General features: G+C 34.1%; 1 protein-coding gene across 1 annotated transcript; it reads right to left on the bottom strand.

The window, feature by feature from the left end:
* Positions 1–897: 897 nt before the first annotated feature.
* LOC132722820 (uncharacterized) lies at positions 898–7,667 on the bottom strand. Its single transcript, XM_060707391.1, has 7 exons — positions 7,499–7,667; positions 6,593–6,799; positions 4,328–4,471; positions 4,009–4,224; positions 3,044–3,138; positions 2,502–2,646; positions 898–1,800 (listed from the first exon to the last, which is right to left on the bottom strand). Exons 1-5 carry the CDS (start codon positions 7,584–7,586, stop codon positions 3,068–3,070), a joined length of 726 nt encoding a protein of 241 aa, XP_060563374.1. The 5' UTR covers positions 7,587–7,667; the 3' UTR covers positions 898–1,800; positions 2,502–2,646; positions 3,044–3,067.
* Positions 7,668–13,929: the final 6,262 nt, after the last annotated feature.

Below are 13,929 nucleotides of genomic sequence, written 5' to 3'. Positions count from 1 at the left end.
TATGCTGAACCATTATATATATACGGGCTCGTGAGGTCATAGCAAAACGCATCGTCGTTATAGCCCATGTTGAGGTCAACACGAACTTTTGTAAACATACGGTGTCTTGGGCAGAAGTATGATATTTTGACGTTGCGCGGAAAAGTTGTGGTAAACGCCTTATGACTTTTGAAAATGTAATGCTTAAATTGTTATGCAATTTGGCAAATTAAACTTGCTATCCAAATGCCACATGTGGAAACCTCATAGTCACGTGTTGACCTGGTTTACAATCAAATTTGTTTGCGATACTGTTTGTGAGCAGGTGTCCAAGCACTAAAATAACTGGAATTGTCCATTATCTCTTTTCGTGGAAAATTAAAATAAAAAAGAAACATACATAAATAGCATTCTTATAATATAATTTGGATAAAAAATGAACGTTGAATCTGGAGGCACTTCTGGGATTCATTGTCACAAACACTTCACAATATATGATAATTCATTATATGACTTGTTTATTTGCTTATGTCATTAATTTGTAAGATTTTGACACATACAATCTCTCTAAAATAATACAGATCTGTTTGTTAATCCGGCGTTCCACGATATAGACAAACCGATCATTCTCTGGTGGATTATTATGTAACGTTAGATGATACAGAAGCAGGGATTGGTAATTATAGTTATGGAAAACGCTAAGCTGATTGATGGAAAATAGTGCAACAACATGTCTTGCACGAGAAATCCGTTCATTATAAAATTATCACGTATATTATTTTGACAAATTCTGGATAGAATGAATAATTCATTACTTGGAAATTCAGATGAAATAAACAGTCTAATACATTGTCTGTGTCAGTCAGATGACAAAATAGTTGATTTAATAAAAAGTTTACAAACTTGTGTGTTGTTTTTCGTTTTATTTACATTTTATGATTTTTTAAAAGTTCATTTCAAAGTTAATTAGAGGTTAATACTTTTTAAAATTTTCCCATTTGAAAATTTCATATGTTTTTTTTTCATTTATATATGCAATACTTTATGATAATTGGTATGTTTGTAGATTATTCAACATCTGTCCGAAATCTAATTCTATAAAGTTATCATATCATACATATTATCTACATATTCAAGAATAATTACTTTATAACTACCCTATCATAACATGGGTTTATGACTGGAGAGCTTGTAATATTTGTAGATGAATATTGTTCTCCAATAGATTCACAATTGCCTCTATTCATCGTCATTGAGCCGCTTTCAACAATAACGCGATCATATTCTTCGTTAATGAGACGCTTTTGGCTAGATCCTCGGTGAAATGTGACGTCATAAGTTGAATCGTTGACATCAGAGGATGTCGTGCTATATATATTGCCATCTGTAGCGTTCCTGTCAATTTGTCTATATCTTGAACTATTAGTACTTCGTGTGCTTTCTAGAAAGTCATATTCCTTGTCAACCCCATCTGCATTTTGTTTTGTGTTCGTTCCGTCCATAGAAAGGTACCCAGGTCTTTCTACGCTTTTTCTCGTACTCGTTCTAGGTACAACATCCGGTTTGTTGTCGTTTTACTTTTTCTTTTGAACCATAGAATATGTGTGACCAGAATCTCTATTGCCGCTCGCAAAGCTTTCTTTATTGTCGGGTGATTTTAATTTTATCTGGTCAATATTTATTTGGTGATAGGTTGTAATGCGATTGTTCTCTTTAAACGCGGCATTATCTCTTCCATCATTTTCATCTAATTCTTCGGCCTCTTTCCTTCTTGTAAAACTTTTCCCTCCACGAGGCAGATCTTCTGAAGATTTAGTACCCCTAAAATTTACGCTATATGTATATACTGTCGGTTAATGCATCAAAAAATATGTGTTACAACTAGACTAGTCCTAGAAAATTTTGAAAGTAATAATTTGTTTAAACGTGGTTTAATGAGACTGAAGGTCAATCGATGTAGTTACCAAAAGTATGCTTTTTTTTACAAAAATAATAAAGCCGTATCTACAAAAGTCATACTTTTCATTAATTTTGAACGTTTCTCAGTCTGTTTTCAACCACTTATAAAATATTTTGATTTTAATGGTACGATGACATGAGCAGTATTAAATGACGCGTCTTGAAATTGTTTGATTGGCAGGTATTCCTAGCAAGGTCTACATAGTGAATAAAACTTGTTTAACGCCGAGATATTCTCTTTTTCGCACCAACACAGTTTAGGTCCTATGGCGACTTTCCAGCTTTAGAGGTGGAGAGAGATCTCGGTGCCCCTTTATTTCAGGGACCTGAATTGGGGGCATCTGAGTAGATCCGCCGACTTTCCGTAAGCTAGCTGAATAGCTTGCTTATTTAAAAGAATTCGAAGATGCTGGTGACCTACAGCGGTGAAAGGCAAGTGATTTAAAGTCAACGACCTTAACAACTTCGCTTCGGTCACCCCCTGCTCTGTCTTATGAAGACCAAAGCACAAAGATAAATCAGCTAATGCTGCTAAAGTAAAATAAAGAAGATTTACTACATACTGTTTGCGACGTATTCTAAGTATGAAGAAGACAACACCGACGATTACAGCCACAACAAATAACATTGCTCCTGCCAGTCCAATATAAAGTCCCTTTGAAGTAGTTGATGATGATGATGATGATGATGATAAACTTTCATTTTCATCTATGTGTATAAGTTTTGGAATAAATAAATTTAGTTCCCAGAATATGTTCATATTTTAAACATATTAAATGAAACAAACAGTATTTTTAAAATGTGTTCGTATCAAAAACATTACGTTAATTTATCATGTACTTTATTATTTTTGGCATAGATAATTTTAATGGAAAGTAAGTATTTCAGCTTCTATTCTTTCTGTTAGCTCCAAGAAAAACAATTGATCTCCACAAAAATGGTAAAATGGTCACTGGGGAGTAAAACTTCTTCACGATATTAAGTCAGAAAAATACAATTCTAATCCAATATCTAAAGGGTGACACAAACCAGTAAAGGGGAATTAAAGTGTTTAGTTTACTTACACACATTTCCTTCTGACTTTCAGTCAACTAAAATATCTTACCTATTTGGCATATGAAAGGTTTCTTTAGCAATCTGTGTATGATACACCGGTGCTAGTATGGTTTATGTATCCACATTGTAAAATATTACCAGCAACTGAAATATATTTGCGGGACTATTGCTAAAGCTCAAGAAACGCGCAGTTATATTTGAAAATGAAATTTAATTTTGTATCTTTAAATTGTTATTTCGGAACGCTCTGTTCTAGGTTTGCATCGACTTTATTCCGATAAAAACAGGCAATGATCAAAATTTTGAAGAAAACTTTTTATTTTACAAGACAAAAATGTGTGAAAACTTATTCATTGAAATGTAGAAAAAACAACAACAACAAAAAACACACAACAAAACAAATTATGCGTGTTAAATATCATGAGGTTAAAGATATACCTTGTTGTGTACAATACTGCTTTTTATTGAATGAGTATACATACACCGCTATCAAACCTATATCGGACGTGACACAAGCCGAGTCTTACATAAGTTTTGCAACTGTGTACGAGTCCAATTAAATCAGTTTTGTTCTCAACAATGTATAATGACCTCTTTATTTCACATGACTATTTTTGACAATTTGGCACAACTTATTTCTAGTACAAGAAAGATTTGATATGGACGTTTGGATTCTGAAAATAAAAACAAGACCAGATGGAGTATGATATGCACTTGATATTGATTTTTGGACTCCAAAATTTAAAAAAAGGCTATATGGGTACGATATGCATTTGGTATGGAGTTTTTGGACTTGGGGAATTAAAACGAGGCTAAATCGATTAGATTGGACCCAATGATGATCTACATTGTACATGCACAGTGGAACATCACGTGGTGCTAACACTAAAAGTTAATTGGTTATATTTTGTTACGGTATAAAATAAAAACAGATACAGAACTGCATAAGACACTGCATGTATAACAATTTAGGTAATGTGACAGAATTTTTCGTAATAATAAAACGTTATTTACTTGGTAATTTCGAGTATTGTTCCTGCACAATATAGTTGACCCAGTAGAAATTTCCAATCAATTTGTGATTAATCTGTGGTGACGTAAAATGTCCGCTTGCAAAGCTCGTGTTTTCTGCGACTGGCTTGCTTTTATACTCTGGTTCCCATAAATTACAGCCCCTGTTCGCAATCCATTCAGCAAGTGTGTTTTCATCTTTTATAAACGTGTTATTATCTGTGAAAAATTAAAATATTGTAATACTATATATTTTTTATTAAAATAACTTAAACACGGGTACTTGAATTGAAATTTGGTTTGCAAGCGCTAGTTGTCTTACCATTTGAACATATAGCTGGTAGGTTAGAAGTGCAGTTCTTAGTCACCAGGTCATATCCGTACATCAGATTGTTGTTTGTCAGCAAGCTTTCATCTGTTACATGTAAAGCAACGCATTTATGTACATGTATATCAAGATTGATTTCTGAAAACATAAGAAACATAAACTCTCATTATATAATGTGAATTGCTTTGAAATGTTTTGCGTATCTATTTAAAATGTAGTGAGCTATACATCTTTATGTGCATCAAATATTGTCTGAAGTTTGAAATAAATACTTATTTTATAAATGCCTGTATGAAAGAAATATGCAAGTATATTTTCTTTCAAGCGAATGGTGCATGCACGAAATCAATGCTAAACGGTACAAACCCTAGATAAAATAACAGCATACTAGTTTGCTACAGAACATTTTATTATGTTTACATAAAATATGCATGTGTTAAATAACAGAGACATTTGAGTACATGTATGTCAAACCTCTTTCTGAAAAAGGTTTGGAAACAATATTATTTTAATGTTGATGAAGTTTATAGAAATATTTCGTAAGTCCTTAACATTGCAATACACTTTTTGAAATACAAGTAGCATGAATATTCAGATTACATATGTTTGTATCCGCTTTTTAATCCCGAAAGGGGATTATAGGTATGGACACCGTCTGTCAGTCGCTCCGTCCGTTTGTAACACTTTCGTGGCTGCTCCATAACTTTTAAACCACTGAAAAGTTTTTGAAATAAATTGGCGCAAGTAATATCCATAATGAGACAATGTGCAGAGCGCAATAATTGGGCTGCTACCCCCAAGGTTAAGGTCACACTTAAAGGTCAAATGTTAAAAGCGCTTCATTCCATAATAAAAGTCTTCATTTCGTGTCCGCTCCATAATTTTTATACTACTGATTTTTTTAAATAACTTGGCACAAGTTATCACCATAATGAGACGATGTGCAGAGTGCAATAATTGGGTTGCTACCTTCAAGGTCAAGGTCACACTTAAAGGTCAAATATTAAAAACTGTTCATTTCATAATAAAAAGTCTAACTTTCACTTTTAACGACATCTCTTCATTAACCGCTTCATCCAAACTTCACAGGAATGTTTCTTTGGTAGTCAACTTTAAAAAATATTCAAATAATTTATTTACAAGCAGAACTCTGATTGCCATGGCAATTGAAAGAAAAAACTTAAAATATCTTCTTTTAGAAAACCAAAAGAGATAGAGCTTAAATATTTGGCATCAACATTATTAAGTCAGTGTCTACCAAGTTGTTCAAATAAAGGCCCTGGAGTAAAATTGGCCCCGCCTCAGAGGGTCATTGTTTTTCCCTTTACGTATATAATAAAAACTTAAAAAAACCTTCTTTTAAAAACCCCAAAGAGCTAGAACTAAGATATTTAGCATGAAACATCTTTTTATGGGTGCCTACAAAGTTGTTTAAATAAGGACCCTTGGGCCCCACCCCAAGGGTCATTGATTTTCCTTATATGTGTATAATAAAAACTTAAAAAATCTTCTTAAAAAACCCAAAGAGCTACTGTATGAAATATCTTCTAGTGAGTGTCTACCAAGTTTGTTCAAATAAAAGCACTGGGGTCAAATTTGGTCACTCCGAGGGGGGAGGGGGACATTGTTTTTCCCTTTATGTATATGGTCAAAATCTTATTATAAAAACCCCAAAGAGTTAGAGCTTAAATATTTATCATGAAACATCTTCTTATGGGTGTCTACCAAATTTGTTCAAATAAAAGTCCCTGGTTTAAAATTGGGCCTATATACAGGTGAGCGATGTCAGGGCCATCATGGCCACATCAAGACAACGTGACAGAAGTGATCACCATTATGACACCATTGGCAGAGCACAATAATCAAGTCACAACCCTGAAGGTCAGGGTCACACTCAAAGGTCCAAAGTAAAAAAAAAATCTATTTTTCATGTCCTTGACAATGCAAAGGTTTTTAAATTACTTGGTACAAATGATCATCAACATGACACAATCAATCTGCACAGTTCAACATCCAGGTTGCTTCCCCCAAGGTCAAGATTATATGTCCTCCATAACTTTTTTTACTTTATGGAAGATTTCAAATAACATGGCACAAATAATCACCATCATGAGACTATGTGCTTATGATATGCATGGCTTGGCTGGTATAAGGTTTACAGGGGGATTTAGCTGTCCTTCAGATTGCCTTGCTATACATTGCAGCTACTTTGGGTAATTAAGGTTAAAATATATAGATATTTAACTTTAAAGCAATCACCTGATCCTTTAATGACGTCATATGTTTTATAATCACCAACCCAGCTTTCGTTTCCAAATTTGAAGTGTACAGAGCGTTTAACGACAGTAACGTTTTTACCATTGCTGCCAGGTTCCGGTTGGAAAGGCACCAATGTCGCACCATTTTCATTGCAACGGTTTACGGCGTCGACCCACTGGACTTCATCCGCGTTGTAGTTCAAATTGTCTAAAAGTGTTTTTAAAAACGCATATAACACGAAGGGAATATGACAACAAAAGAAATGCAAAAATATAGATACTAATTGCATTTAAGGAATGTAAGATAATCTTTTTTATGACTGTTCAAGGGTATGTGAAATGCTTATTACTTAAGAAATTAGCTCTAAATGATAGAAACTATTTGTTATAAAAGTAGCAAAATGTAAACAAATACAAAATACTGAATCACTTTCCCCTCACTTATGGCCAAAAAGCAACAGAAGCAATAGATAGGTCAGGTAATTGGGAAATGAGTAACTTTTTATTGCAATAGGGCACAAAAACAGAGCTTTTGAGATAAATAAAGATAAATGCATATCTGGGGCATAATGGACCTTTAAACTTAAAAATAAGAACTTTAATTCAGTTCTTTAGAACATGCTTGACAAAGTTACTATTATCGCTGAAATTTAGTTCACTTTTAAAACGGAGAATATTATTGATTGTTAATGTTAGACGCAAGTAACTTTGTATGAACCACTTTCCGTCCGTTTCAAATTTACAGAATTTCAATAAAACATGTAAAAGTGAAATGTACAAGATGGAACAGATTACTTTAAAAATCCAGAAAAGTGATATAATAAGATACACACAGATATATCAAATAAACTTAACTCTACTACAAAAACAAATATAAAGTGGGACTTTGCGAAAAAAAATAGCTTACCAAAGACCGTGTTTTCATTCGTCACACACAGCTGTAAACTTTGACAAATAATCAAAATAAATATCAGATTCCCCGCAATTCCTTTCATAGTAAATCCTTATATAATGCCACGAATATCTCCCCATTAATGTTTTCAAAACAATATTGCCTTGTTAAACAATTTAAATTCATTTGAAATCGAAATGAAATCGGAAAGACAATTACAAGTGTTGTTATGATTGTTTTAAAAGACGCTGATAGTGGGTTATCATAATCCAGTTATTATCTTATAGTATTGTTTCGGCTATTGTGTACAATTGTTGATTATCAAACAGTGGTTATTTCTTGTATGTAACTAAAATGGATTATATAACTTATTGGGACCTTAAACCCTTATACGTTACACTATTAATACCACAGGGAAACCTGAAATTAATTGGGCCATATTTATGTTACATTGTTATACAACATAAACGATATATGCAAAAAATTTAGTACTCCGTATCAGTGTGTATCGATCGCATTGTTTTACATGAAAATGTATATTGATATCATTTTTTAAATTTAAAAACAACATAAGATTATGACATTCGCTGTCATTTGAAATGAACTCATTAAGATATCTCATTATATGATCCCTTTGGTGCCCCTCCCCCAACAAAAAACAACAATAAAAAACAAAAACAAACAAAACAACAACAACAACAACAAAAGGATTTCATAGATGCATACAAAAAATATTAACTTAGGTTAGAGTTGAGTTGGTATTTGCTATTCAGTCTTTTCGAGAATGATAATTATTGTTTTTTTTCTATCCCTGGCTAAACATATATAACGACTTATATCTATACATGGGTAAAGGGACGTGACTATGTAGTAAAGTAAATCATGTCTAATAGTGTCAGTTACCTTCCTGCTGGAATTCATTTATTGACGTTAAATTAGTTACTGTTTTTGGTGTAAGTGAAGGAGGTTTCTTAATAACGTTTGAGACACAATTCAATTGACATGTGATAGTGAAACATCCAAATGCAATCAAAGTAATTGGAGGTGCCAATTAGTAGATTTCCTTTTAATCTTTCATTCTTTACAGTTTGATTTTAGATTTAGTATGTATTCTTTGACAAACAAATAAATGATTAGACTTTCTATACTTTTAGATTTTGAATTTGTGGTAGCTGTAACTTTGTTTTATTTAAAGTTCAACTGAATTAATAATTTCCATATCAAGTGCAATACTAAGATATATGCTTAATGAAAATTCTCAAAAATGTCCCATTTCATAACAAGTCAAATATAGAATACCAGATAAGTGATGAACGCACTTGACAAATGTAATAAACGATAGTTAATACATGTAGATCATTAATAAAGGAAAATTCGGACAATAAGCTACATACAATGCTCGCTCAGAGGAAAAGGAAATACAAAGATGCTTTTAAAAGCGATACATATCGGGAGCAAGTAAGAGTTGTTTTTTCCCCAATTTCTTATGATAATTATTAGTTTTCCCCTGCATATATACCTAAAATAATATTGCCAGCTATAGCTTACGGGACGTCGGTGATTCTACCTACTCAGGTGCCAGTTCGTGCCTGAAATAATGCTTGGATGGTCTTCCTCCACCAGTAAAGCTTGAACGTCTGAATATGACCTATACTGTGTTGGTGTGACGTAAAAACCAATCAAACAAATAAAATATTATTAAACTGTATGTAGAAATATTAAGTATAACCATGTCTTGTGTTAATTTACAGATATTCCACTGTTTTCATGTATACTAATATGTTCTTTATGTAACTCGAGTTAATAATGATATGTTCTGTTCTGTTCTGTTCTAAAATTCTCAGAAATTTTTATAGTGATCAGTTACAATATACAATGTAAATTTCATTCACCGTTTTCTGATGATTTCTTTTTTAGTTCTCAATTACTAATTGTAGTTTACCATAAGGTAATATCATGTTATCGTTCAATTAAATAATTATATAATATTTACATATTGAATTATTATTTTGTTAACTTATTAGTTAAGAAATCAGAATATCCTGCGCTATAAATCTAATGAGTTCAAGAAAAGCTTTGTTCTTTAAATATAACGCAATTTCGAATTTGAATTTCACGTTTGTCCTTGATCGTTACTAGTTTGTGGAAAATTTATGTTATTCTATTGTTAAGAAAGCTATAAGCTTATATGCATACTTTCGATTCCATTCCTGTAACCGACCAGTACTGAGAATTGAGTATAAAATTTTTGTACAAGGAAACAACGGCTTTGTCCTAGATTACTAGTCCGACGAGTTAATCAGTCGGCAATACCGCCACTTAATCGTTTTCGGTCTTGTGAAGAATTTAAGTGGATTGAAGGATTCTGGACTAAAGCTACAGTCTCACTTACATCACGGCAGAGCCCCGGTAGACGTCCGGGGTGATCCGGGAACGACTGGGGTACGACCGGGAACAACCGGAGTACATCCGTAACTCTGCCGGCAACGTCCGGGATGATCTGGGAACATCCGGCATTCGACCCCGGATGGAATAAAATATTTAATATCACCGGGGTGGTCCGGGATGATCCGGGAAGGCATAGCTTTGCCGGCTTCATCCTTAGCTCTGTCGGGAACGACCGGTGTTATACCGGGGAAGCACCGTAGTTCTGCCGGCACAAACCGTGGATGATCCGGGGTATGATATAGCCGGTAGAGCTTTACGGTAGAGCTACGGTAGAGCCCCGGTAGTTGCCGGCAGAGCCCCGGTAACTACAGGCAGAGCCTAGGAGGATAAAGGTAGAGCTACGGTTGATCCCGGTAGAGCCCCAGCAAAGCCCGGATCTTTTCAAAAGAATTACGACAATTTGCGATGAATGCACTTGTTTGAATTAAAACGCTTCCCATTTCCCTTCTATCCAGTATGGCATAAGGATTTTTCAGAAAATCATCATGAATTACTATTCTAGAACAATAGATATTATATTAAATAAAAATTATGTATCAATGTTATCATTTTCGGGCGTTTTCAATCCACCGGGGTTCTACCGGGCTCTGCCTGGATCGTCCTGGGCTCTGTCTGGGCTCTGCCTGGATCGACCGGGGCTCTGCCTGGGTCAACCGGGGCTCTTCCGGCGTCATCCGGGAACAACCGGGGAAGCACCGGCATGAACCGTAGCTTCACCTGGGCTCTGCCTTGATGATCCGGAGCGCATCCTGGGTCGTTAGTTAGGAACTACCGTAGTGCTGCCGGGGTAAGTGTGACCGCAACAATAATTTCACCCCGGATCGTCCCGGATCATCCCGGTAACTTACCGGGATTGTCCTGGGGCCGTTTTATCAACGCTCTACGACATGTCGTAGGCTAGTTTTTTGTCGCAGACATGTCGCAGAACGTTAAAACCGTTTTATGAACGTTTGTCGTAGCCTACGACGTCGTAGAAAATGTCGCAGCTCTACGACAGGGTTGGGGCTGTCGTACGACGTTTCTGTGACGTCAAGACTGGCGATCACTGTTTACATGTATACATGCTCAGCACATTATTTTTATTAAATAACTTTTTCAGAATAAAAAGAAAACATATTTCAATTGTTTTTGTTTCCTTTTAATGTCAAGCGCTAATATAAGGGCATTATACATGCGCGCTAAGTATAGAAAGAAACAGAATATACAAATCTTATACCCTATAAAAATGTCTAAAATATCGTTCATTTGGAGCAAATATGCCCTTACGGTCATACTCTATTCTATTAATAATGAGTTCCGAAGATTTCTTCGAAAATAGAATAAAAATAACTTTACTCACATCTATTTTATTTCACATTTGGAAAAATCATAATATTTTAACTAAATTTTACATAAATTGAGATATTTCTTTGAAGAAAACCAAATGGTATAAAAAAGGACACCGGAAAGTTACCGTGGTCATGATTCCGGAAGAACAATTTTAAAAAGAAAAAAAATAGTCAATAGAATATAAAAAAGTTCAAAAAGACAAGGCGACATTAACCAAAAGTTACCGTGGATGAAAAGCACCAATATTTAAATTGTCAAATTTTATGATAAACTGCAATATACAGTGTAGATATAATAATTCATTCTGCACAATTTGCATTGTGTATTAATTATGCATTTTAATTCTTAAAAAAATCTAGAATCCGAACTGTAACTACGTAATTTGCAATCCCGGGGTGGGGAGTTATTTAGTATACTACAACTACATGAGATATACATGTACGTATATATATATCTATAAGTAGCCTGGGATTCAGGCGTTGATATATTTTTTGTCTATTCATAACTTACGCGCTATTTCATACTCGATACTCATAGATAACACTACATCACTGGTTTTGATAGTATCAATATATGAGCTGTGTAATGACAAAACCAACATAATGGGTTTGCGACCAGCATGGATCCAGACCAGCCTGCGCATCCGTGCAGTCTGATCAGGATCCATGCTGTTCGCTGTCAGTTTCTCTACTTGTTATAGAGTTGTAAGCGAACAGCATGGATCCTGATCAGACTGCGCGGATGCGCAGGCTGGTCTGGATCCATGCTGGTCGCAAACGCATTATGTTGGTTTTGTCGTGACGCGGCTCATATGTCGATTTGCCGACAAGAAGCACATAAAAAATCGACAGACTGGAACCCAGGCTAATCTATGAGAAAAATTAATCCGCTTTCCGAAAAAAAACGCAACAACAACAAAAACAACAACAAAAAAGCTACATTTTAAAGTGAAATATTTCATATAAATTACAAGTTGGAACAAAACAAAAACAGCGTGTTACGTTTCAATTAAAAAGCAGTGCGCTTAATATACCTTTACGAAAATATGTCAAAACAGCAATTCATTATTTCGATTCTTTAGCAATAGTAAATCTATAAGATTAATTATATATATTTATTTCAAACAACGAGAATGAAAAGAACTAGTTAGAAATCTTGTGTGTATTGAATTCCTCGTAAAATGGGTAAAAGTGTGCGCCACACGTTTCATAAAACGGTCGTACGACATTGTCGCAGACGTATGACACCGACAAAAAATTGTAGACTACGACACGTTGATAAAACGGCCCCCTGGGCTCTGCCGGGAGTAAGTGAGAACGCAGCTTTAGATACAAGTTAGAGCTATGAAAGATTGGTGGTTACATTTTAACTTCTTGAATTCTCGGGATCATCTTCTTGAATTCTCGGGTTCATCTTCACGAATTCACTTTTACAACTTTATGATTTCACGATTTCCTGAAGTTGAAATCGTAATTTCGTGAAGTTGAAATCGTCAATTCATCAAGTTGAAATCGTGAATTCATGAAGCTGAAATCGTGAATTCCGTATGTTGAAAACATGAATTTACGAAGTTGAAATTGTGAATTTACGAAGATGAAATATGGATTGCATAAAGTTGAAATGTCCGTAACGGTTTCTCGTATACAGCTCCTATTTACCATGGCATTTTTTCCCGATTAAAACATTCCATAATTGTAATTTTATGAAACGTATTTTATGCACGAATATGCATAAGAACTTCAAATAATTATAAGTTATTTAACATTTAAATGTACAATACGGGAATATACTCATATATGGACAAGTACAAAGCTGGAGAAACCATATTGGACTACACGCCATGCATTTTTTATGTGTAATAACCTATTTATTCTATAAAGGAAATGCGACTTTATATTGTTGCATGATACCAAGAATAATGTCGGATACTTGTAAATGGCTTTTATTATTGACGTTACATGGAAAAAAGCAAAACGCACTAAACTCTCCAATATAGGATAATTATATTGGACGCTTCAGTGTCCAATATGAGAATATATGGGATGGTCAAGTAGTACAAATTAGAAGTTAATAATCGCTATGGAATACTGCATTGTTATAAAGAGTTAAACATCCTACTCATGTTGGAACGAGTTTTATAACTCACATTTTAAGGTCGTTTAATTTTATCTGAAACATTATAATTATATAACCAGGAGTGAAGAGGTTAATTCGTTACAAATAAACTTGAGTTTTCATCAAATCTATCAACATATTATACGGAATCGACTATTTAGATAATGCATCAATTTAACGGTATTTCTTTATCATATCACATGATATTTTATAAGAAAAAGTCAAATAAGTGTTAATATAACAAATGTTGGCAAATATATGTATGTACAGTATACGGAATTTTTGACTTTGATTTTTGAGTAATGAATTGATTACTTTAAAGCTGCATGCCAGCAGATGTTCCAAAAAACTATCAGTGCTTTAAGAAATGTAAAAATTTGATTACACACTATTCAAATGACACGTTACATGATTTATACAGTTTCTAACATATGTAAATTACAATTTCATAATGGAGTGAGGTTTGTTTTTAAGCAGAGTTAGACATGTTATAGACAGACAGGAATATTGTAATGTTTTACGAACCCTTAAAGGGAGACACAGGCAAACTTTTC

The sequence above is a fragment of the Ruditapes philippinarum genome, unplaced genomic scaffold (assembly GCF_026571515.1).
Source record: "Ruditapes philippinarum isolate M1 unplaced genomic scaffold, ASM2657151v2 ctg2794_1_1_1_1, whole genome shotgun sequence".
NCBI lineage: Eukaryota > Metazoa > Mollusca > Bivalvia > Venerida > Veneridae > Ruditapes > Ruditapes philippinarum.
The sequence above is the reverse complement of the archived record's forward strand: the minus strand, read 5'-3'. Positions and strand labels throughout refer to the sequence as shown.